General features: G+C 48.3%; 1 protein-coding gene across 2 annotated transcripts; it reads right to left on the minus strand.

Moving 5' to 3' along the window:
• Positions 1-25,977, minus strand: Cfap45 (cilia and flagella associated protein 45). Of its 2 annotated transcripts, none has more exons than XM_013119136.3 (12): positions 25,854-25,977; positions 19,314-19,439; positions 17,417-17,559; positions 15,104-15,248; positions 14,588-14,758; positions 13,165-13,343; positions 11,932-12,061; positions 7,252-7,398; positions 5,554-5,667; positions 4,769-4,962; positions 544-768; positions 1-196 (listed from the first exon to the last, which is right to left on the minus strand). In XM_013119136.3, the coding sequence occupies exons 2-12, from the start codon at positions 19,353-19,355 to the stop codon at positions 118-120; spliced, it is 1,569 nt and encodes a 522-aa protein (XP_012974590.1). In that variant the 5' UTR covers positions 19,356-19,439; positions 25,854-25,977; the 3' UTR covers positions 1-117. The 2 variants fall into 2 exon arrangements, with proteins under 2 accessions (XP_012974590.1, XP_005078255.1); XM_005078198.4 differs by lacking the exon at positions 25,854-25,977 and adding an exon at positions 24,884-24,984.

Below are 25,977 nucleotides of genomic sequence, written 5' to 3' on the forward strand. Positions count from 1 at the left end.
TCCGAGAATAGAATAGCTTTAATCTGTAACTATGAAATGTCTAGGTTAGCAGCAACTGTGGATGCCCCAGGGACTGGGCAGAATCCGTGCCCTCCCAAAGACCATAGCATCTCCCCTTCATTTCACAGAAGTGGTTGGCAGGATGTTGGCTTTGCGCTCAGCTTCGATGCAATATTTCTCAGGAAGGCCGGTTGCTCTGCAGGGAGAAACACGGGTCATATATAAGTAAGGTACTTACCAAATGTCTGACGGGAGAAATCGTGCCCTGAGCCTCCCCAACCCGGGGCCCTGTACCCCAGCCTGTTCCTACCATCTACCCACCAAGCATATTCCAGTCAAGGTCCTAACGCACTGCCAAGGAGCGAGCCAATGGCCAAAAAGACCCCGTCCCAGAACCTTCTGCCAGCGCCCCTTCAGAGGACGAGCCTCAGGCCGGAAGTCCTCCCACTAAGCTCCTCCTTCCGCAGTCAGGCTCTTCCAGCCTACTATGCCACCTCTTTGGGGATGAGGAGAAGAGTAGAGAAAGAAAGGAACCAGGTGCACCTCAGCTCTTCCAGCTTTTGTTTCTTGATGTCCTCGATGCGTTCACGGCGCTTCTGGGCTTCCTCCTTGAGGCGCCGGCCCTCTTCGAAGGTAGTCAGCCGGTTCTGCACCTGCTTCTGCTGGTTCTCACGCACCTGCCGCCTGAGCTCGTTGGCATGCTGTAGGCACCCTGTGGCCTTTTTCTCCTGCTCCAGCCTCTCCTTCTCGATCTGCTCTCTCTGAGCCCTGGGGAAGAGACAAACAGAATGCAATTGACTGAGCTCCTAGGTGACCCTTAAGTGACCATGCTTCGAAGTCCACAGCCGGCCAAGCTCCAGGCCTCAGGGACCAGACTAAAAGGGCCTACCATGTGCTTTCCTCACACCTGCCAGAAACGGATTCATTGTTATCTATCATAGTGTTGAAATTCTTAATAATTTCTAAGATGTTTTTCATCTTATTTTATGTGGATGGGCGTTTTGTGTGCCTGTGTGTTTGGGCACCACATTCATGAGACCAAAGGGGGGCAGCAGATCCCCTGGGACTGGAGGTACAGATGATTGTGAGTTGCGATGTGGGTGATGGGAATCCATCCTGAATCCTCTGGAAGAACAGCCAGTGCTCTCATCTGCTGAGACATCTCTTTGGCCCGTTAGTACTTTTTTAAACAAGAATCCCCACCGTCTAACCTTTCACTGGACTCTAAATTCTATAGCTGGGTCCCACAACCAGGGTTTCACCCACTGAGAGCTCTCCCTACTCTCCCTGCTAATGTTGCATAAAACTCCTCTCCAGCTGGACCTAAGTTATCTTCCTCCTTGTTCTCTCTGATGATAATGACATCAACAAAACCAAGCAAGAGTAAGGAAACAGCGTCTGCAATGTTAGCTCTACTTCTGTTACTGGAGAAGGCAAGAACTCAGCCTGACATCTCTATCTCCTTACTGATCAATGTCTTCACCTTCCACCTATGTCATTCTTCTACAAGAATATTCCAAGACCCTAAGTAATATCAAGAAGGACATCTCTAATGGCATCCAGAGACCCTCAAATGAAATATATTTATAGCTCAAAGAAATTTGGTTAGAGGTCATCTAACCTAATATCAGATTCCTTCTCAATACAATCAAAACCAAATTGTGTTAAGAGAAGCTTTCCTTGAGTGGAGCCTTTCCGCCCGCCCGGTTCTAGATCCGCAATAGTCCCAAATAAACACACAGGAGGCTATATTAATTATGAAGCTGTTGGCCTTGCTTGTCTCTTACTGGCTAGCTCTGCCTTAAGTAATTACCCCATAATTGTTAATCTAAGTATGTTTCTTACCGGAGAATAGTTCCCGGCGTCCTACCCCCATGGCGTCACATGTTGACTCTCTTGTGTTTCCCCTTCCCAGAATCCTCCTCGACTCCTAGTCCCTCCTATCTAGGTTTTCTATTGGCCAGACAGTACTTTATTGACAAATGCACAGGCAAATAACAGGACTTCCCCAACACAGTCTGGTCTACAGAACTGTATTGAGAAGGAATCTGATATTAGGTTAGATGACCTCTAACTGTCTTACAAAATCCACCCCACATGGGGAACACTCTCAGGTCCCAACAGCTTCTCCAGCCATACAAATGTTTCCCCCAAATCCCATACCTCTACAGAGCCTTTCCCAGTATATAGGAAAGGACTGCTGGTCTCCATGCCCCTCTGTGGTTACACACCAAATGTCCCACAGCCCACACACATCTGTGGCAGGAGTGTCCTCTCCCTGCTTGTCATCACTCCCCTGTGTGTGGCTTACTATTGTTCCACACTCATCTAAGTGAAGGAGTAATTGTGGTAAAGGGAGAGCTGTATGCATCACCAGAGAGCTGGTAACATGGTGGACAGTTGAAAATCCAAATGACGAAGGACTTAGTTAACCTTTACTGTCAACTTCACTAGGTTGTAGACTACCCCCCTGGACATATCTGTGAGGGGGTTTCCAAGGAGGTTTAACTGGGGGGGAGGAAGATGCACCCTGGATTTGGGCAACTCCATCCTGTGGACTAGGGTCCTAGACTAAAAAATTTAGTGAAGAAAGGGAGCTGGGAGCATGGTTCTTCTCTGCCTACCCGCCCCCTTATTTGTTTTGTTTTGAATTTTATTTTGGTTTGGTCTGGTTTGGTTTCCAAAACAAGATTTCACTGAGCAGCCTTGGGTGTCCTGGAACACACTGTGTAGACCAGGCTGGCCTTGAACTCACAGAGATCCAACGCCTCTGCCTCCCGAGTGCTGGGACAAAAGGCTTGTACCACCATGCCTGTCTTTCTGTCTGCTCCTTGACTGTGGATGCTATTCGACCACTCACCTTGCTGTGTGGCTTCCCTGACATGATGGATGGTATCCCCTAAAACCATGAGCTGAAATAAACCCTTCCTTAAACTGCTTTCACTGAATGTTTTGTCATGGCACTAAAAGAAGTAACTAACACAAGGTGAAGTCAATAGCTGTGGTTACTGACTGTGTGTTAGAATCACCTACGAGCTTTCAAAAGCTGCTTGCCCCAGAGTGTTTAAACCACAACCTGTTAGGGTGCAAGCATGAGTGTCCATATTTCTCAGAAGGTCCTGACTTAGCTCTCTCTGCTCAGTTACCAGCCTAAAAACTCAAGACCTTCTACCCAGAAGCAGGAAGTCCATATGTAGGCTGTACTGGAGGTCATGCTTTTGAACTAAGAAGGTATGAATTGCTGGCTGTGACAGAGACACTCTGGGAGTGAAGACATTCATCATGGGAGTCACATGGTTTGGAGACAGTAGGTCTAGCTGCTAAGCTAGGGCAGCAGATGAAGTCGGACTTCTCCAAAGGGCTGGAGCAGCTTTAATAGCCGGCTAGAGAATATGCTTCGGGCAAACAGAGCAAAGCGGAGTCAAGTGGGTCAGTGGCAAACGTAGGACTTGGAATTCATCCCATTAATATTTATTAGTGCCTGCCAAAGGCACACAGCTGTGCAAGGGCATGGAGGCAGGGAGGAGGGAAGAGACATCTGGAAGGCAATCTGGAGCCCAAGGGCAGGCTCTGTGGGGGGATTTAGGAGGCTATCTCTGTTACCAGGTGTCCAGTGACCACAGCACAACTCTAGGGGCAGGAAAACCAGGAGAGCCAAAAGCATCACAGCCAGTGGGAACAAGCAGGGGCAAGATCCCGTGCAACTCCAGGAATCTGGTTCTGGCAGGAGAGAGGTTCTACAGATCAGCTCTGCCCCCACTAGGGATGCAGGAAGCCTGGCCTGCCTTGCTCCTGACTGATACAGTTCCAAGAGGAAGGACCCAGAGCCCATACCCGAAGATGACTGAATGCCAATCAGTCTTGCTTTGTCTGCACATAACTTCCAGGATTGCACATTCTCCAAACTCAAATTTTGTTTGGTTTGTTTCCTCGGTTTTTCGTTTGTTTTATTTTGTTTTTTAATCTTATTTTACAGAGGTTGAAACAAAGAAAAGGGAGTTGTTCCCAGTCAGATTGGGTCTGGTGGTGGCAGTTCTGACTGGGAGAAAATGACTGAGAAGGAAGCCCATTGCTCTGAGGGAGGATGAGAAGACTGAGCAGTTTAAGTCCCGGGCTTTTGTGTCCTTGCTGGAATCATTATCAAACCCAAACAACAAAGAGTAAAGAGCTGCTGAGCACCAGGCAGGTGACTGTAGACGAGGTCCAGCCCAGTAGGAATTTCTGAAAGCCTCCCTATGGAGCAGGCAAGAACACAGATTGATGATACCCAGACAGAGTCTTGAACACAAGTTGCTTGACAGCTCTGAGTCAAATCAGTGGCAAAGACTCCCACAGAGTTCGGTTCCAGCGGTACAACCCTTAGACTGGAGTTACCCTCTGTCTCCCCTGGGTTTCTCCTACCACAGTTTCCCTAGTTTGCCAGCGGATGTGGGATCTAGGGCAGGCCGTAAAGACCAGATGCACACCTTTATTTACATCTTTACTGATACAGGATAAATAACCCTTAGTTCCTTAAACACTTCCAGATGCTATTTTCCAATTCTCGAATCATAAAATTTCTGGCTCGAATGGCTTTGAAAAATTTCAGCCATCCATCTAGCCAGAATGATCGCAGCAACGTGATCAAGATGGATGTACACTTGCCCGTTAAGATGGCAGAAAGCTCCTCGCCATCCAACACGCACTGTCCCCTGAGCACACTCCGTTCTCCTTCCACAACTTTATCAAGGCAGGGAAAGGAAGCCAGTGTTCTCCAGGCCCCTCCTACCTCAGGATCCGCTCGAACTCATCGCGGTCCCGTTGCACCTGAACGGCCAGCATGTGTTCCTTGAACGCCACCTGCTCCAGCCGGCTTTTGCGTAGTTTTTCCTCTGTCTCCATCTTCTTCTGTGCCTTTTCCTTTTCCTTCCGGCGCCATTCTCGATCTGCAACCTCCTGGTTGCGCTTGGCCCGCAAGGCGTCCTGAGAAAGCAGGCCGGGGGACAGGGGAGAGGGGAGCGAACGGTCGATGAGGGTGCAGGGTAGAGCCACTGACTCGCAGACTTCAGTTTGTTCGAGAAGCACCATGGATTCCTCTGGCAGCAAATTACTACCAAAAGAAGAAACGGGAATCCTGGCATAGATCTTTGGGGTCAGGATATTTTCTGAGGGGTCACCTTGTCCTGTCTCCCTCATCTTTAGTCTTTCCCGGTTCCTCAAGCACCTCCAGGCACTCCTAGAATTGCTTCTAATTTTAAAAACTGCTAATGATAGAGATGCCTCATTTTCCTCTGGTGATATATTTCATTAGTCAGTTAAGGCTGAAAATTCTTCTTTGTGAGGCAGTCAAAAACTTTCTCCAGAACCTTGAATGCACACTTCTGCTCTCCCGAATGCATACTTCTGCTCTCCGCTGCCACCGCAGACAATGCAAACAGGCCCACCCTTCCTTCTCAGGTGGATTTCTCAGAGTGCATCCCATCATTAGGTGACATTTGTCTGCGGTTAGATTTGGAGGCCACTTTACAGGCTGTCAAGGAACAGGAGTGTGGGGGGGGGGTAGGAAGTGGATACCTGCTCTGCTCGGTAATCCTGGGCCTTCTCCTGCATGGCCCTCAGGCGGGCAATCTCCTTCTCTTTCTCCCTCCGGATCCTTTCCTGCTCGGCCTCAAACTCTGCCTCTCGAGCCTGCCAGGAAGAAAAGGCTTCATGGTGACCCACGGCGCTGCAGCCCTGCACAGAGAAGCGCAATCTCCACAGTGAACACCCCTTCCAGCGTCTCCCAGTCCCGCCCGCCCCCACCACCACTTCCCCACTCGATCTAAGATGGGGGGGCGGGACCTTAGCCATGCAAACCGCTAGGGTTTGTAGAAGGAGTCTTTCTCAGAGGTCCCTGGCAGCCTCTCAGGAGACAGTGGGTACAGAAACGGATCTGAGCACAGGAATCCTGAGTGGGGCTTTTGTACTGTTCGATCACACGGAAGATAATTTCAAGGTGCAAGACCACCCGAGCCAAGGAACAACTGTGGTTCCCGGCTGGCCTTGTGAAATGTAGCAGGTGGAGGTTGTCTCACCTGTCATCCACGTAGTGCCCCACCCCCCCACCTACCCCATCCCATTGCTGTCCCCTGTTGTCCCCACCACCACCACCACCATCCCCAACTGCGAACAAGTTTTTGGCAATCCCACAGTGCTTAGCAGACACCTCAAGAGTGAGCCATCAAAATGTGTTCCTTTTGCCACCTCTGTGAAAGAACAGGAGTAAACATCCCCCAAATTTCTCTACCACTGCTTCTAGGACAGTCACATGACCACCAGCACCTTGGGTGTCACCAGGAAGATTGTCCCTTATCCCTCATAGTCTACCTGCCCAGCCTGCCAAGAAGCCCAGTGAATTGCCTACTTGGGAGTCACGCTCCACTGGGTCAAGCTGATTCCTCTGCCTCATCGAGACCTGGATGGCAGGGGAGAAAATTCTAGATGCTTCCACATCCACTCTCTGACTCTCTGCCTTTAGGGGCAGTGCTGGGAGGATGACCTCCCCTTCTGAAAACATCATAGAGAAGTAGGATGTGTCTACTGTCGTTACAGAACTGCAAATTTGCAGAAGAGACTGGATCCACACACAAAGAAATCATTTTTCTGTCACTTTGAGGACATCTTCCTATTTTTACATAAATCCACATTCACTCTAAACTATACTTAAAAGTCTTTTGGGGTTTTTTTTTTTTTTTTTGGTCCACCACTCCTCACATACTCCAATAATTCCATCATTCAACTTTGACCCAGAATGAGTGAGTCCACACACTGGGGAATTCTATTCATCCATAGCTGTCTGAAGATATTGCTTCCTGGGAGATGACTGTTTTTAATATCCAATACTAGATGTCCTATATAAGAGCTTTTACCAAAAAAAATGTATGGAGAAGCTGTCTTGGTTTCTAGGGTATTCAAACCTCGAGGAATTCAGAGAAACTTCACTTTCACCAATCATTTTCGCTTTCTTTTACTGCATGTGACCTTGATCCCAACTTTTAAATGAAGGCACCAATGAGAATAATGACACACTGGCTGTGTGTGTGTGGGGGGGGGTCTCTGAAGCTATACATCCTAAGCAAGTTATCTGGCTGCAACGAAGAGAAAAAGAAGACAGGCCTAAGTATTTTAGGATGAAGCATGGCTGTCTCCTGCTAGAGTCCCATTATTGCTCAGGTCTGTTACGGACATATCACTCCTGGGCACGGGTCCCAGCATCAGACACCAAGTCCCTACCATCTTCTTCTTGGTGAAGTCCATCACCATCTGGTCTGCCAGTTTCTCCTGTGCCATTAGTTCTGCCTTCTGTCTCTGGTTTTCATCGTTGATACGTTTAATTTCAGCTTGCATCTTCAGCTTCTCCTGATGCCTCCGTTCCAGATCCTGCCGGCAAAAGGAAGAGAGCCTTAGAGTAGAAGAAGGCAAGTCAAAAAGCTGCTGGCTTTTTGGTCCAGAGAGACACGGAGGCAAGAGGCTGCCATCACCAGCACAGATTAAAGCTGCCTTTTAAGGTCCATCAACAAGCAACTTTGCTATCAAAAGCCTCTTTGCAATCTTCATCCAGCTCAGTTTGGTGATGGCCCCTGACACTGTTATCTCTCTACAATTTCTGGAAACAGAGGTCTAAACATTCTCTCCCTCTTGCCATGCTAAAGTTTACCCCTGTAACCTCATGAGCTACTACCCTCCAGCTTTTAATTTCCTTCTCCTATAGAAACGCAAATTCAAGTAGTGATCATTCAGCAGTGATGATGAAAAAAGTAAATGTTAGTAGGGCAGTGGTGGCTCATAGCTTTAATAACAGCACTCGGGAGACGAGGTAGACAGATAAGGTTTTTGTTTGTTTGTTTTTGGGGGGTATTGTTTGTTTGTTTGGGGTTTTGTTTGTTTGGTTTTGGTTTTGGGTTTTTTGGTTTTTCCAGACAGGATTTGGAACCTATCCTGGCACTCACTCTGTAGACCAGGCTGGCCTCGAACTCACAGAGATGCACCTGCCTTTCCCTCGAAAGTGCTGGGATTAAAGGCGTTTTCCACCAACGCCCAGCCTGATAGATGGGTATCTGTGTGTTTGAGGCCAGCCTGGTCTACAGAGTGAATTCCAGTACAGCCAGGACTACACAGAGAGACCCTGTCTCAAAACAAACAAGCAACAAGAAAACAAGTTCAAATTGAGTCTTTTCCACTCACTAGGCATTAGCCTAAGCTGTTTCCCAGGTCCTGAAAGGCAGCGTTTGCACGGATGAGAAACTGAAGTCCAGCAGTTAAGTGGCTTCCCCAAGGTCACACAGCCAGTAGGCTCCTCCTAAATTAACATGTCTGCCCTCTCTGGAAATCTTACTGGGCTGTTTCAGATTTTTGTTCTCTCTGCTTCTGAGTTTTCTACCCTTGCGGCTGGTGTCCTGTCTTTGGGAGGTGATCGCACCTCCCTTTCACTCTGTGCCTGCTAGAGACAGGGGAACTTGTGTCATTCCCCTCCCTCCCCCAACAGCTTGTAGCCCAATGTGAGGAAGACAGCAAATGCCCAATAAACCATGGCTTAACAAAGACCAAAGCAAATAGCATGTGATGGGGGCGCTGGCTTAGACACAGAGCCACAGAAAGCAGAGTGCCAATGGAGTGTCAAGAGCTTTTCTAAAGAGAAAGCCTCTATTTTTACCCACACCAAGCCTCCAAACTCAGGTACTTTTAAGCCAAGTACTTTTTTTTTTTTAAAGACAGGGTCCCACTACAATAAGCCTATCTGGCCTAGAACTCTCATAGACGGGGCTGGCCTCGAGCTCACAGAGATCACCTGCCTTTGCCTCAGGAGTGCTGGGATTAAAGGCGAGCACCACCACACCCCGTATATTCTTGAGTCACGTGCAGAGACGCTGGAATCTCATGCAGCTGGCTGCCCATCACCGCCAATGGATCTCCGGCTCTGCCTCAGACGTCTTTCCACCCACTCACCCAGCCTCCCACGCTGCTTCCGGCTCCATTTCTTCAAAAGCCGAACCTCCCCAAAGTCGCGAAGCTTCTCTGCAGCCCCAACTTCGGCCCTGATCCACTCAGCCAAGGCCTTGCTGCCCTCAGCCTCCCCTAGAGCTGCTCTCTGCCAATTCAGCTGCTACCCAATTTAGAGCCTGCCTGCTCCAGGGTTCCCTTGGGCCGCAGGCTTCCCTCACTCTCTCCTGACTCTCATAGTCTCTCCTTGCTTCTTTCCTCAGCCACTCCCCCCCAGCTCTCTCACACTCCACACTCCTCGTCTCCACGCCTTCCTTCCTTCCTTTCCAGATTTTCCTCACCGGTTTCAGGATTCTCATTGGTAGCCCCGGCATTCTTCACACTGACCCTCATAGCTAAGTAAGCTGTCACAGCTACTCTAGGACATTTATATAATCACGTATTTATTTGCTTGGCTGCCTATGTGTTTACTCTTCGCTTTGCTGTTTTTGTTGGCTTGTTTGACTTCCAAGGAACCAAAGGGACTTTCCCTGTTTCTGCTCATCGAAGCCCTTCAACGGAGCCCAGAAAAACTCCCTTGACTCTTCTCCATCTTGCTAACACGGTGGGAAGAGCTGTCCTGCTCCCCCGAAGTGCTGACAAGCAACTCTATGGCTGGTAAGGTGCAGGGTTCTACCCTAAACTTGCCTAGTAATACTTCCTGGAGACTTGGGAGTGTCTTTTGGAAGGACATCCAAAGGGCAGTGACACATCAGCGTAATGGTGTTGACTCACTGACTGCTGGAACTTCCCAGCGAGCCCACCAATTCCCAACTCCCCACGATCGAATTGAATTGTCCAGTCTTTGTTTCCCACATCATTCCCTGCATAGTTCCCCATACCTCTCTTTCTTGAGCCTTTCCCACACTTCTCCTGTGAGCCAGCATCCTAGCTGGGTGTGTCTATCTTCTTGGTCTCCTTTACAAGCAGTTCACGAGGCTACAGGCCCCTCTTCTCCCCCAGATATCTGCAACCTACTCTTTCCACTAGTCCTTACACTGCAGGTGCTCTGAGAACCTGCTGATGGGACCCTTAATGGTCACAGTCACTCACAAACACCCAATGTACTGGTTGATGACAACTCAATCATCCATACACTATTGGGGGGAGGACAAAAAATTAAAAGACCATGTGTTCCATGAGTTAAATGGCATCATGAAAAAAAAAAAAGAATCAGGTACAGGAATGCTGTTAGATAAGAGGAAAAATGTTTGGTGTTCTGTAGCACAGCAGGATAATTACAGTCAACAATAATTTCAATTGTACATTTGAAAATACTACTAGAAAAGATTCTGAGTGCAACACACACACACACACACACACACACACACACAATGTTGGCTACCTGAATTGGTGGATATTGAAGTCACCCTGACCTGGCCATTACACACCTCACATAGAACTGTCACACTATAGACAACAAGCATGCACAATCGCTAGGCATCAGTTAAAAATAAAAATATATCAAAGAAACATGAGAATCAACATGAGGGACTGCATCTAGACCAAATGCTTAACCAAACGCTGCATGCAAGCCTTATTCAGAAATTGGTTTGGAAAAGGAAAAATGCTGAAAATTGATATATTTCTGTATCAATTAAAGAAAATTGAATGTAAATTAATACTAGGTGACACTATGGCATCTTTGGAGGAGTTGTTGATGGAGGCTGTGTAAGTGGGCCCTCATCCTTCAGAGACTGGGGAAGGGGATACTTAATAGCAAAGTATCAAGATGTCTAGAGCCAAAAGCAGTTTAACCAAATATTAAGGCAAATGGTTAATCACTAAACCAAAGTAAAGTGTTAATGCATATGGTTACAATTCTTTCAACGTTTGTCTGTATGTAAAGTTTTCAAAATAAAAACAAAAAACCAAAATCAGGTGGGCAAAGGGGAGAATATGATCAAAACACATTGTACAAAACTGTCAAAGGACTAATCAAACTTTAAGGTGTGTGTTCTCAAATGCTCACTACAGAACTAGTGACATGGCTCAGTGGCTATAGGGCTTGCCACGCAAGCATAAGGGCTGTGAAGACTGGAGGTTAGAGCCCCAGAAATCGTGTAAATGCTGAGTGAGTGTGGTGGTCCACTTGTAATTCCAGCCTGAGAAGACAGGAAGATCCCCAGAGCAAACTTGGTGGCAAGACTGGGCTTGACTGAGCTGCCTCAGTCCACAAGGCACAAAACTGAGAAAAGATGATTCCGGACATCAGCCTGGGGCTTCCCACATGCATGTGTGCACACACGTGTGTCTGTCACATACGAAAGGATTCACACATACAGACATATGTACATATCTCTTTGCTACATGCTTCAAGTATTGCAACAAACCAGATAAGGCAAATAAAAGAGCACCTTAAACTTTATAAGGTTCACACAGGTATGTCATTGGGTGTGTTTTATTTTGTTATGTTTTGTTTCTGGGTTTTTTTTTCTCATTAAATGTTCCTACTAATTTTATCAAAGCTAACAGGGATAAAAGGTTTGGCTTCACAACACAATTAATGACAATGGGGTATTGTGTACTTTGAAAGAGACAACAGCAGGGAGTGGGAAACTAAAGTGCTACTGTTCATCTATGGAGTGTATAATTTCCCTCAGTAACTGAGGAAAAGACTGTAAAACATCCCTATGTTTACTTGGAGAAGCATGCAACCATATATTTCCTTTATGTGTCTGTTCACATTGATATGCCAGTCTCAGACCCCAAGTCCCTGGGAGGCAAGGACAATATTTATCCAAATCACAGCTTATCCCCAGCATGATGCCATGGCCAAACAAATGTTGCAGACAGCAATTAAGAAGTTGATGGTGTTGTGCAATGAACGTGTGCCTTGTCAGAAGAAAATCACTCCGTACCCTGAGCCCTAAAATCCCGCAGGGCTTTGCTGCTGGTGCAGGTGAAACTCAGCGTGGCCTGGTAGCCTGTTACCTGCAAATCTTCCTCCTGGAGCTGCTCCAGGTATGCCAGCATCTGCTCCTTCTCCTGCTCCCGGTGTTCAGCAAGCAACGATCGCTCCTCTTCGTTCCTTTTTATCTGTTCCAAGATGTGCCTCTTTCCCCTGCGAGAAAGCAGGACCACAGTGGCTCTGAAACCACGAGTCCAAATAGTCCCCAGACTGGGAGGTTTCACAAGTGTCTCATTTGACAAGTGTCCCTTTGGCATGTTTATGCGTCCTGCACCCAGGCTAAAGTCCTTCCCTCGAGTGTCCAGGGCGATAAGTTTGCTGTGTTCTAGTTTCTGGATGATCCTGTCTTAGATTCCTCTTTTTTATCTGTCTGCCCAGGAGTCACCTTACATCTTAACCCACCTCTCCCTTCTAGTATTTAACAAGCTTCTGGAATCCAGCTTTTTCCCCACGTCGTCTAATGATGTGGGAAGACAGCTTCCTCCCCCAGTCACAGAGCTTTGTAGATTTTCAAAGTCCAGGATCTCTAATTCCTCTAGTGTTTCTCCTCTGTTATCTCCCGAGCTAACGCTCATGCCTGCTCTGTCTTTTTGTGTACATACTCACGCTGAAGACTCAACTGCTGAGGGACAGGGCTGACCCTGAGCTCCACTCAGCAAAGGCCTCTTTTCAACAGTCAGTACAGGGCTACTTACTGGCTCCACAATCAGTGCTCCCTGCCAAGCGACCCCAGGGTGCTGGAGGCATGTCAGTAAACTTGGAGGCACCTAGAGACTGTGGCATGAGTAAAGGCGGCAGGAATGGGAGAAGACAAGACCGAGACGAGACGTGAACCAAGGAGAAATGTTAAACTCGTATTCAGGTACTGGATGCAGGAAGGAGGGGCGGAAAGAGTTGCCAGGAAAGCGGGTTTGAGTTCAGTCTGTGTAAAGATGGAATCAGGGCCCTAGAGCTGCCTAACGAGGCAGAGCGTTCCTTCACTAGACCTGCTTATAAAGACTTTGTACACGTGAAGAGGAGTGTAGAGTGGATGACAGGAAGCACTGAGAACAGACGTCAAATTGGAGCACACAGAGAAGCACCTATGACAATCTTGTAAGTTTTTCAGATTGTATGAGTCCCCGTGTCGTTCCGTAGGGGATGAGAGACCTTGGAGCCTCACAACCACGTCTCAGTTCTGCCCTCTCTTGTAGGCTACCTGGATGTGGAGATCCACGGATAGGGCTGAAAAAGGCCAAACCCACATCTTTACCTACCGTTTCATTTCCTCTTTCCTCTTCTTTTCCCGGTCCTGCTGCCTTTGAAGGGATTTCTGCCGGTCTGCTTCCATCATCTCATCCAACCGCTTCTCCTCCGCTTCCAGTTCCTTTTGTATCTGCTGCTTCTCCAGGATCTGGGCATCCCGGATTGCGTGGCACTTGGCGTTCAGAATAATCTAGGGAGTAGGGAAAAGATTGTGGCACTAGGCTTGGGGGAAGAGGCTTAAGGTTAAGGAAAGAGGCATTATGAGTGTGTGGAAATTTAAGGGGGAAGAAATGGGAACAGAACGCTACAGAATGTGCTGGAGATGTGCAGGGTTCATTGCGAGTTCAAAGAACAGCACCTTTTTTCACCCACTCCTTAACACAGGATAGTTGAAATATTTACTGGGCTCTTATTAGGCACTAACGTTTATTCAAGGAGAGACAACATCATTCAGTATTGTAGAGTTTGAGAGGTAATGGATCAGCCTTCCAAAATATGATGAAAACTACGATATTCACCTACATAAACACACACAAGAGCCAGGCGTTGGTGGCGCACGCCTTTAATCCCAGCACTCGGAAGGCAGAGGCAGGCGGATCTCTGTGAGTATGAAGCCAGCCAGGTCTACAGAGAGAGTTCCAGGACAGGCTTCAAAGCTACACAGAGAAACCCTGTCTTGGAAAAACAAACAAACAAACAATGCACACAAAATCTCCATAAGACTTTAGCAGTTCCTTCACAGGGACCTGTGAACACTGTGCCATGCTTAGGGGAGCCAAGATGTCCAAGCAGAAATCAAACCGCTAGATTTTTTTAATCAAGAAGAGCCCAACGTGAGATAAAAGAAATGAAAAGCCATGGTGTCATCATTAAGAACTAGAAAGTAAGAGCTTTGGGAAAATAAAAGCAGGTGCAAGCGGAAAAGATTTGCCTAAGAGATGGAAATCAGAGATGAAGGGGTTGGGGAGTCAACACTTTTCATTTGGTCAATAAGGGAGCCACACTCAATGGAATTACAGAACAGAATAGAATTGCAAATGAGCCCCTGATCTTTATGCTCCTTGCTAAAAGAAGTACTCTGGGCCCTTCGAAAAGAATCCTATTGTCTCCATCACCATCTGGAGCCAGACTTGAACTAACAGGATAAAAATAAAAGTGAGGTCCTTATCAATCACAGTTCACAAAAGCTGCCCATATCTTGGCTTATTTAATACTGTCAGTAATTCTGCTAAACAGGGTTGCCATCACTGTTTTACACATGGACTCAGGGAGAGCAAGTGACTTGCTTGCTCTAGTCACCCAGCAAGCGGGGGGGGGCAGGTCTCCTCCTTCTCATGCCAGCCCGGCCCACAGCAGTCCCTCACCTTGCCCAGTGTGTGGACAAGAGCAAAGAGGGAGTGTCAGTGAGTCCTCAAATAAAAGGAAGAGATCCACCTTGCTCATGCCCTTGAGCTCCTCTTCCTGCTCCATGCGTAGCTTGTTGGCTCGCTCCAGAAGGTTCTGGGCTCGCTCCTTTGCCTCCTCCTCCAGGTCACTCAGCTTCTTGTTGTTGCTCCAGGTCATTTCCTTCTGCTTCATGATCTTCTTGCGGATTGTCACTGCCTCCTAAGGGACACCAGCCTGGATTGGTGGGGGTTACTCCCTGGGAACTTGTCTGCCACAGGTAACCTGGGGGAGAGTCCTCCTCAGTCCATCACTGTATCAGAGCAGAGAGGTTTCACCACCCGGCTTTGCTGACTTTCTCCCAGTGGCCCACATATCCCTCCCGTATCTCAAGGATTTCCTTCCAGTCTTCGCTGTCCAACATTTCCCATCTAAGCGCACATGCACACCTCACTTTAGCATGCCTTAACTGAGTTCATCCCCTCTGGGATGAGAAGCTGGCTTCCCCAGTACACTCTTCTGTCCCGCCACCCATCTACCAAGGACAAAGCTATGAAGGTGAATTACCAAGATGGCTTCCTTCTCCTTCTTGAAGGCCTGCTCTCTGGCCTCCAACTCTTCTTTGGTGAGGACTTGGGATGCCCATTTGATCCGCTCAAACTCCTCAGGGCTGATGATCAGGGATTCCCCAGAGGGATCCTCTGTGGGAACACTGACACAGGAATGACCAGCATTAGGGAGGAGAGCAGGTTCCAAGCTCCCTCTCTCTCTTCTCCTCCCCATACTATGCTGAGGCAGAAGAGTCTGCAACTTCATGAACCACTGGAGTGAAGGGTTTCAGGGGAGAAGCAAGTGATACTGCAGATTAAAAAAAAAGAAGACACTTTACATCTTTCTCTCTAGATCTGCCTCGTATGCTGCATCTCTGTGTAACTGTCCATGACCCTTACTTGTGCTTATGTATGTTCACACTGTCCCCAAGCATGCATTTTCCTCTGAGCCCCACTACATTCTGACTCCATTTTACTGCCCACATCAGGACCAGTCGTGCAAAGCCTGTTTCAAGCTTCTTTGGGATGAGACTCTATCTTAACTACATCAGTGGCCTTAATCTCTGACCCGGTGCTTGGTACTTAGCACTCAAAACAAAACTGTTGAATTGAACTTTAAAAAGGGATAAATCATGATGCATAAAAAAAGTATAAGGTAATGCTGGGCAAGGTTGAAACGGATACTGGTGGGAAATCTAAATATCCCTGTCCATCCAGCCTAGATAGAAGCTTTGAACCCTAAATATTAATTAAAAACTCTGATCCACAGCTGCTGGAGACATGTCTCTTGAACTCTCCTTGTAGCTACCCAACGCATTCAACAAACCTATAGCTAATTATAATGATTAGAAACAAATAATACACATTAAGGATGGGGGAGGGAGTAGTTGAGAGATGGGAATAGGTTGTTTCTGGGCGAGGCAATTTAACAGGTGCATGGCAACAAGACGCAGATGATCTATGGCAGGGAGTGACATCTCATCTAATAAAACTAGTGGGGTTGTCCAGGAAGTGGATTTATTTACGTATTAGTCAAGGTCCTGTACTACACCAAGTGGTATGGCCCCAAATGACTGAGGGAATAAAGTGACCAAGACCAATCTGGCTCTATGACAGTGAATCTGAAACAGGACCAGTGTGTCTGCAGAAAGACCACTCCAAGAAATAGCCGCCAGTCTCCCCCCCTCCCCCGACACACACCACCACTGCCCACATCGGGCTGTCAGATGGCCAGCCTCAGCTAAACAAAGGCTGTAGTCGAGTCCAGTCCCTGCAATAGGATCCAGCGGTGTCTCTTCAGCTTAAGCCATGAGTCAAGGGCTTCAGATTCTGGGAACTTACATCACTCACCACTCAGCAGTGGAGCCAGAATGGTAGGAATGGGTAGAGAGCATGAAGTGCTAAACCACCAAAACTGGCTCCTGACGCTTGGCTGAGCTGAGCTGAGCCTGCAGCGGTAGCAGGAGTCCAGTCAGGAAGTAAAACTGAGGTAACCCCAGGGGAGCCTGGAGAGGCCCTGTGAATCTCCTCTGATAGCCCTTCAGTCTGGGAAGGAGCCAGTGTGCTAATTAGGCATCTGGTCAGTTTCCCTTTGCTTTGGAATCCTGATGTAGTCAAAAGGAAGTGACTCATCTGGTTCACTTCCCTTCACCAAGTACACTACTGAGGGCTTAGAAGCGTTGCTCCTCTACCAGTTACTTTCAGAGCACATCCTAGGAAAGGGGGGAGAGAGGGACTTGGGAGGGAAGGGCAGTGTAATGATAACTCCGAAAGGGAAAAGAGGAAGGTCAAGATGGAGAAGAAAGAGCTCTGAAACAAAATGGGGACATATATTGTGCTCCTGTCTTTCACGGGTAGAATTTAGGTGTGTGTGTGTGTGTGTGTGTGTGTGTGTGTGTGTGTGTGTGTGTGATAATAGAAGTAGAAGATTGTAACGGGGGACGAGATTTAAGTAGGAGATGGGAACTATAGAGCATGTTGGAATATATGTGTCATGATAGCAGACAGGGACTATTTGGAGGAAGAAGGGGAGACAGAAGATGGGGAAATGACAAATAAGAACAAGGCATATAGATATAAAAAAATGTCACAATGAAACCCTCTTCTGTGTATGCTAACCAAAACAGATGCTTTAAAAAAACAATCTATATAGGCAAACAAAACAAACAAACAAACAAAAAACGCAAAAGGAAAAGAAGAGAGGAGAGGAGTGACTAGGAAAGCAGTTGGAATTGGGCTTCCTGGATAGACTCGCCCGTTTTCCCCATCACCCTGCGCAGCGGCAGAGCTGGCTGAGCCAGGAACCCCAGATGATGCCATGGGGACTCACATGAGTTCTCTGACCATGTCTCGGGTGATGAGCTGGATTCTCTCTGGCTTGTGGTCCAAGCCCAGAGCAGTGAGAGTTTTCCGGACAGCATGTTTATCTCGGAGCAGCACGATAGGGCTGTCACTCTTGCCCTGGGGCGGAGGCTGTGAGATCAGATAGGAAGGCTTAGAAGCTTGCCATTCCACCTCCACTGACCCATCTAACCACGGGGTAGATTCCCTGAGGCTCCCACCCCATCCAGCCATGGGAGGGTTGGGAGCTTGGTCTGATATAGACTGCTGAGCACAGAGCGGCTAGGGCATTGTAGTGCCTTGGGCAGGCATTCCTCCTGAAGACGCCAGAGACTGTGCCAAGGGATGGGGAGAAGAGAGGGGTGACAGCGTATATCTATCCCTATGTTAAAACCTTAGGAATGAAAATTAAAATGTTGGTGTGCAGGTTATCTCTCCATGAACATTTCTGGCCTTGTGAAATTCTTGGACCACACTGTGAGTTTGAAGCAATACATGTTACAGATTAATTGACCCCTTGGATTTAGTAATTTATAATCCTTTCTAATGATTAATGGAAAAAAGGGGGGGGAAAGCCATGTGAAGGAAGTAAGACATAGCTAAGTGGCCCATCAGGAACCTGCCTTTAAATCCTAAGTGTTTGGACCAACCACGGTGGCACACACCTTTGATCCCAGCTCTTGGGAGGCAGACGCAGGAGGAAAGCTAGTTTGAAGCCAGCCTAGGCTACACAGCAAGACTCTCGGCAAAACAAATGTGTTTAAGGATGTCGCTGAGCATTTAGTGTGTGACCTTTTCAGATTTTTTTCTGACTATGAAAAGAGTTACCAAGAAAATACAACCACCCATTTCAGGGAATTTCTAAACACAGGAAAATGTAGGTGCCATAAATGTAGTAACTGACACCTGTCTGGTATCTGGGAGTGGGGAGTGGGGGGTGGCGGGTGGGGGTGGCTTTGACGAGGTCACTTTACACTGTCCCCTGAGCGCTGCTGCCACCTGCTGTTCATCTCTGCTTCCGGAAGGGCACAACTCAGTCATGCCGTGGGCCACGTCTGCCCCCTACCGCCAACTTCCTGGACTCCCATCTACCCATAAGGCCACAGAACTTGGGCTAGGACATGACGAATCCTTGGAGCACTTGGCCATTTCCCACCCTCCTCTTGACTAGAAATTTCCATGAGGACCCTTCTTCTCAAAAGGAGACTCTAAGTGTAATTATGAAATGGCACCCTTTTGGTGCTTGTCTTTACCAGTGGGAAAAACACTGCAGAGGGGGGAGATCTTCTGAGGAACCCTCTAGAAAGCCATCTTCCATGCACCCCGAGACCAATGAAGAGCAGGACTAGAAACACCAGCTCTCTGTTCCCCAGCTCACCTATGCTTCCAAAGTGCCAATTCTCTCTCCTCTCTGCTCTTCCTCTCTCTTAATCCCGCCTGGCTGGGCTCTCCGTCTCACTCTTTTTTTCCTGCTTCTCATCTGCCACCACAGACACCAAAAGTGTCCCAAACAACTCGCTACCTTTCCTTTTCTTCCCTCCAGGAATTGTCACTGTCCTAGTCTGGGTCAGTCTTGCTTGTCTCCCCAAGCTAAGCAATTGTTTCAGTTGAGCACCTGAAGTCGAGAGGGGGGTGACTGTTTATGTTGTTTTATACTCTGATGCTGTGAAGCAACGGGAATTTCCAGGGGTGAGGAACGGGGTACCTCTGTTTTAGAACACACCAGATGGCAGGGTTATGGTCTCAGAACTTGCCCTTTTTCTTTGGTATGAAATCTCAGTGACTAGTACAAGCTTTATCCTAAGCAACATTGGTCTAGGCTACTGCTGTCTAGTAGTGTCTACCTGTGGGGAAGAGGGGGGGGGGTTGTGCTGATGATTAGTTACCTTGACACCTCCAAAAAGGCTCTCGTCTACCTCAGAGTTCATGGCTTTGGTCCGATAGCGAGTCCTATTCCGTGACCTGTTGGAAGCTGTGGAAGTGGAGCTTGAGACATCCCTTGGGCTTAGTGGCTGCAGGAAGAGACAGAAAGCGCCGGGCATCAGAGCCCAGTGACATGCAGACCACAGGCAGCGAACACCTCTCTAGCTATGCCGAGAGCTAGAAGGGTGGTCATGTGGGAGTACCTCTTGCACAAAGTGTCTGGGTAGGCCCTGAAATGTAGGGGCACAGCATCCCCATGGGGTGGGGGGGGGGGGGATCTCTTGACAAGGCCCACTGGCCCTACGAAAGAGAATTTCTGTAGTCTTGGGGGCTGATAGAGGCAAGTCAGTCCCAAGGTACAGATGAAAGGATGGAGAGGAAGATGGCAAGGGGGTGGAGTAACACTGCACCCCATTGTCTGCCCAGATGTGTTTTCCCACAAGAAAGGCCTCGAGGGGGCAGCGGCGTCTGTCCTCTTCACTGCCTGCCTTCTCAGGCCAGCTCCAGGGCCCCTTTCACTAAGGACATACCACAAAAGGCAATAAAAGACATAGAGACTCATTTGGGCCACAGCTCAGCATGTGATGACTGACAAGCTTTAGATAGTAGATGAACAATGATTACCTGCTACAATCAGACAAGAGTAACCAAAGCGTAATACACACTACACCGGTGGACATGCCAATTGCTTCCTATAGCTTCCTATGTTTGGCAAATTCCCCCTCTAATGACTGTGAAAGACGAGGCTCATTCCCAACAACAAAAGCTGAAAACAGCATGCATTTGCCTTCCTAGTCAAGCAGGGGATCTAAGCTGAGCCAATAAGATGCCCCCGACCTGCCGGTGACTAGAGAGCTGGTGGTGCAAGACACAGAACAAGGAAAGCCTCTCAGACACGGATGGCAAGAGCACGGCATCTGGGGCGACACTGATAAGGATACCACCAGCATGCAAAGCCAGCAGTGCTGGGAGCCTGTGCCAGACCAGCGCTCCGTTTGGGTTTTGGCCTTGGATACAGCTGAAGAGGCATCCTCTGTTCCTATTTTCCAAACCTTGCTTCCCTGCTGGTGCAAAATCAGCAGGCTTTCCTAAATCCTCTCAGGGTGTTCCGTTGCACTTAAATAAGAGTTCTGGTTCTGCTGCTTACAACCGAGAACCCAGTTAGTCACAACCGCTGGTCCCAGCGGTCAGTTCAGCTTCAGCTTGGCCCGGAGAGTAGATATCTACATCCAGGAAGCCGTTTCTGCAAGGACTTTTGGATAATGGTAGCCTTAATCTAGAGCTGATTCATACATTACTTTGGAGGAGACCACACCCACCTCGACAAGAGCTCAATAAGCTGAGATATCTTGGGGAAATGGTCTAGACACACTGGGTCCCTCCAAGTCTGGGAATCAGCAGTGGGGGAAGGGGGAGCAGCATAACAGGCATGGGCCTTGCATTCCAGGCCACTAAACACTGGCCAGTGTTTTACAAGCTCTCGATGATCTACCCTTACCAACAGGACCTCCTCCCAGCCCCCGTAGCACCTGTCAGGTTTTTACATCAAACTGGGCAGTGGTTCCTCAGCTGGCTCTGCACCAAACGCTGCGAACTGCTGGGTGTGCCTTCCCTCGCTGCCTGGCACAGCCAGCAGAGGCTCACAGAGGGAACCAGCCCCAAGACAGCAGAGCAGACAAGCCTGGGCTTATAAAAGGGTAAATATGGCAGCCCCGATGATGCCTGATGGCAGGAGTGAGCAACCGCTCCCCTGTCTGTCGAAAACAGCATGAGGGGAAACGAACAGAAACTTCCATGAGGCTAAGCATGGGGACAGGGGTAGAAAAGGGTGGAAGGGCCACCAAGGGGCGGAGTTTGGGTTCTCTGCGTGATTAAGGGAAAAAGTGCACGGCCTGGCACATAGTAGGAACCCAACTTACACGTGATACAAAACAAGGAACGAAATTTTAAAAAGTGACCTTGCAAGGAGTGCAGACCAAATGGAGATGGTTGTCTCTGGGAAGTGTATGTCTGACTCCAAGTCACTCCCCCATTCCACGTTTCTCGGATCACGTATGAGGTCTGCGCTGTGGATAATAACATGCACAACAGGGCTTGGAGTACAGATGGAAAGTATCATTACTGTTTTCACATCTGTTTTCCTGCTTCTTTTCAAGGGCTCCTTGTGTGTGGCATTGTGAACCAGACTATAGGTCCCTCAAGGCAGTGACTGTCTTCTCTTTCCTGTGTCCTTGGTACCCAGGTTGGAGGAAGTCACTGCAGGAAATAATCCACTGCCTGAACCTAGAAGTCAGAACAGAGGAAGGAAAGCAAATGGCCACAGAAAAATAGCCACTGAGCAGGCCAGGGGGAAGCTATGAACGTATTGGGTATCTGAGGAAACCTCATTTGGGAACCGCTGACTTTGAAGCCGCAAGCCTTACCCCAGGGCTAGAATAACCAATTTTGCCAAGAGTAACAAGAAGAACGAGGGAGGTCACTGTGTAAACATGCTAGAAAAAAAAATGAAGAACTAAGCAAAAATGGAAAGTTGGATCCCTCTGGATCAGAGGCAGTAGCCAAGTGGTCTTCTTAGGAGGTAAAAGGCTGGTTTCATTTCTTGCGTGACCAAATAAATATCCCCACAATGCTGAGCAGTGGCTAGCCAGAAGCTGCCTGCCCCTGCTTGGAAGGAGACAGCATTGGAAGGAAAAGCGCTTACTCCAGCTACCAACAGCTGAGGAGGTCAGGGGCAATGGGGAAGAGGAAGGTTGACCAGGGAACAGCTAAACATGCAAACCCTATGTTAATATGCTTATCTTGGTGACCCAGCTGCCCCCTTCTCTTTAAATCCCATCTCGTCTCACGTGCACGACAATCTCTTCTAAACAAGGCTACTCTAACAGATGCTCAGGCAGAAGCGTTAAGTCAAATGGATAGAGATGAAATAGGGAGAGCTCGATAATATACCAAGTTTTTAAGGAGATGTGTCTTTCAACAGAAGAGCGGGGAGGATGTGAAGGGAACAGGGCAGGGGAGAAACAAATTGACAGGAAACATATTCTAAGAAATACACAAATACTTCTATAGAAATGTTGGAAAAGCCGGGCGTTGGTGGCACACACCTTTAATCCCAGCACTTGGGAGGCAGAGGCAGGTGGATCTATGTGAGTTTGAGGCCAGCCTTATCTACAGAGAGAGTTCCAGGACAGCCTCCAAAACAATACAGAGAAACCCTGTCTCGAAAAACCAAAAAAAAAAAATGTTGGAAGAGAGGGCTGGCTTAATTGAAAAATGCTTGTTGCACAAAAGTGTGAGGACCTGAATTTGAATCTCTGGCACTCACATAAAGGAGCCCAGGAGCACACATCTGTGGTTCTATGTCCCACACACACCCCTGCATTTCAGGTGAGTACTACCATCTAAAGTTGTTCCTCATAGTGAGTAACTTTCTACAGTGAATAGATAACTATTTTATGACCCAGAGACATAATAAAGTAATAATAATAGTATAATAATGATAAACTCTTTCTTGTTGAAAACAAAGTATAACTGTGTGGGGCTGGTACCTGACTCTGAAGGCAAGACAGTGCAGCCCCTAAAAACAAACTCAGTTTTATGTATACAGATGGCAGGATCTAGGATACTTGGTTCAAATTCAACAAGACAATGCTGGCAGGGACTGGAATAGGTCGGTGTGGAGTTTCCCTGACGTAAGCCCAACACCTGTCAATTGAACAAAGACAAAGGCATGTTCGTTCTTAGATGCCCTTCCTAGTCTGAGATCTAGTTCTTACACACAGAGTCAACACAGGCTGACACAGTCAGACTTCAGATTCTTGGCCTGGTGTACTTCCTTTTCCATAGACTTGGAGGAATCCCACACACCGGGCCCCTTGCCTTTTACTCTGAGTGATCCAGCTGGTTGTCCTCTTTCTTTTCTTTTTTAAGATTTATTTATTACATATACACCAGATTGAATTGTAGATGGTTGTCAGCCACCATGTGGTTGCTGGGAATTGAACTCAAGACCTCTGGAAGAGCAGTCAGTGCTCTTAACCTCTGAGCCATCTCTCCAGCCCTGTCCTCTTTCTTTAAGTGGACCAGATTGCCCATCTGTGGCAGATCACCTACCATTACAGCAGAGCTGGTACGGAGGCTCACACCCCTCCCTATAGAGGATGCAATTAATCATTTTCTTTTGAAGTGATTAATAGCCTGCCTATGATCCTCCCTCTTCTCATTCCTCCACACTCTCAAAAAAGCTTGTGAGTAGCACTATAGACACGCACGCACACACATGCACACATGCACATGCGCATGCACACCTGACCTGCTGGAGATTACTCAAATTCCCAACATGTCTATATAGCCATTCCTATCCAAAGGATTTTATAAGGGTCAAGTCACTTAGCCAGATCGTTGTCCTGAGTGGTCTTCAGGTGGGACTCTCTGAACTTGGGAGCTATGCAGCCCACACGTCTAGCTAGTTCAGCTGCAACTTACTGGTTCATGGACGCATGGGAAACGGATACATCTGCTGCCTGTCCTTAGATAGCAGGCATGATGCCAGGTAACATCACATACGCACGCGCGCGCACACACACACACACACACACACACACACACACACACACACACACACACACACTGCTCTGCTGAGGAAGACAGTCAAACAACATGTACAACCAAAGGAGATTCCCCCATCGCTACACTCCAGAGGGTCCCCAAAAGTTGGGAAGTTGAAGACTTACTTCATAATTAGCCAGCTCCTTCTGAAATCCACTAAACCCCACAAAAAGCAAGGCAGCCTCTGAGCCTCAAGTGTGTCCACAAATACAACCCAATTACCCTCCTTAGCCGCCCCGGTTGCCAGACATTCCAAGTAAGTTCCAGCAACTGTATGAGAGCCAACACCTGTCCAAAGCCTCCCCTAACCCATCAGAACTAGCACGCTCAGGTCCAGGCTTTCATGGCTCCTAGCAAATCTCCCTGATCTCCTCAGCTATGACCATGGCAGTCCACCCCAGCTCAAGGAATCTCAAGACTGTCCAACTTATCCCAATCATTCCCTAGGACTTTGTAAACCTGGGATCCTCCTCATTCATTCATTCATTCGTTCATCCATTCATCCACCCATTCATTCATCCACTGTTATGGTGTGCCCACCGAGTGATCCTAAATCATTCCCACACAAGTGAGAACCGAGGCTCTTTCCCAGGATCACCCTGCTGGTTAACCGCACAGCGGGTCGTCGAACCCATCATCTGGCCTTCTTACCGGTGCTTTTCCCCACAGCACATCCTAAAACCCAAAAGGGCCCACCCAGCCCAATGGATGGCGAAAGGGGCAGCACATTCCCCAGTCAGCTCTACCCGTTGCCAATCACTTTTGAATCCTCCTCTGGACTTCATTTGCTCCGTTTTCACGGTGGTCCCGTCCTCACTCCCAGAACTTCCTGTCCTCCCCAGCCTCTCAGGGACAACCCCAGCTTAGCCCCTCAGAGCCCAAATCTACCTCAGGACTCAGGAACTATAGCTACCCAGAGCCTCACCATCTCTGCCACCGCTTCAGCTGCAGGCGCCTCCACTGGCTTCGCGGGAGCTGACGCGTTACCGTAGCAACCGAGAACCTGCAGTCAGCGTTTTAGCCCCGCCCCTACCTCGCCCCTCCCAATTCCTGGGGCAGCCACAAGGTAGTTTAGAAGCAGGAACCCTTCCCTCACTCTACAGTGGAGCAGGAACAAGGCTCTTGAAGGTTGAGCCCTTTGGATACGCCCCTGACGTCCATTTTTGCTTTGACTCAGTTTAAGTCAAACTTTACAGGACCTACTTTCCATGAGCTCCCGAGGGCTCAACTGTCAGGAGGAGCCCAAGAGCCAGGCCCAAGATCGTGGTTTTCCCTCACAGACCTTTCCACCCACCCTGGGTTACCATGGTTACTGCTACGGGTTTCCAGGAGGAGCCAAACCAAACCTGATGAGAGTTCAGGCTGCAGAGAAGCAAGCAGCGTTAAAAGAAACAAATTTCACAGTAGGAGGGAGTCTGACTAGGCGAAGAACGGACTAGCCCTGAAGACAGGTATACAGTCTCACAAGCTCTGAGATATGGGGGAGTCTATTGAAAATACGGGGAGTCTGAGACAGTTCAAAACCAGCCTGGACAACACAGCAAGTAAATAAACTAAAAATGTAAGTCCTACCTAAACGACATCAAAAATCCATGGCTCCAGCTTAGGGGACCTGCCTTTCACCCACTGTGAACGTTTTCAGGAGCTTTGATCTTCACCCCGTTTGGCTCTGGTCCCCCGTGCCTCCCCATCTGCAGGACAGAACCCAACAGACCTGGGATCCTGCCTGCCCCACCACTCACAAAACCTCCCACGGAGCAGGTGAGGGGCTTTACTGGTTTTTTTCTTTCTCAGAGGTCTATTTTCTGAGCTCTTCATCCCTCCAAAACCTCAAATCTCCCTCCCGATATTGGCCCCACAAGCAAAGAGAAAGACCAGGAGTGGCAACTGCAAACCTAAGCATGTGTTCTTCCACGAGACCACCACGCTGAAGGAAGAGTGGAAAGGTGGGCGGGGCGCGGGTCACCCCCAGCGTTCTGTCTGAAAGCAGCTTGCTCCAGGCCTGTGACTGGCATGAGG

This window comes from Mesocricetus auratus, unplaced genomic scaffold (assembly GCF_017639785.1).
Source record: "Mesocricetus auratus isolate SY011 unplaced genomic scaffold, BCM_Maur_2.0 Super-Scaffold_100676, whole genome shotgun sequence".
Classification (NCBI taxonomy): domain Eukaryota; kingdom Metazoa; phylum Chordata; class Mammalia; order Rodentia; family Cricetidae; genus Mesocricetus; species Mesocricetus auratus.

What these genes read in the sequence shown, in the direction of transcription:
- Cfap45 (XM_005078198.4), bottom strand. An exon ending in GACATGGTCAGAGAACTCAT is followed by an intron (nt 15,249 to 17,416) that starts GTGAGTCCCCAT and finishes TTCCTGTGTCAG; the next exon opens with TGTTCCCACAGAGGATCCCT. An exon ending in AGGAGAAGGAAGCCATCTTG is followed by an intron (nt 14,759 to 15,103) that starts GTAATTCACCTT and finishes GGTGTCCCTTAG; the next exon opens with GAGGCAGTGACAATCCGCAA.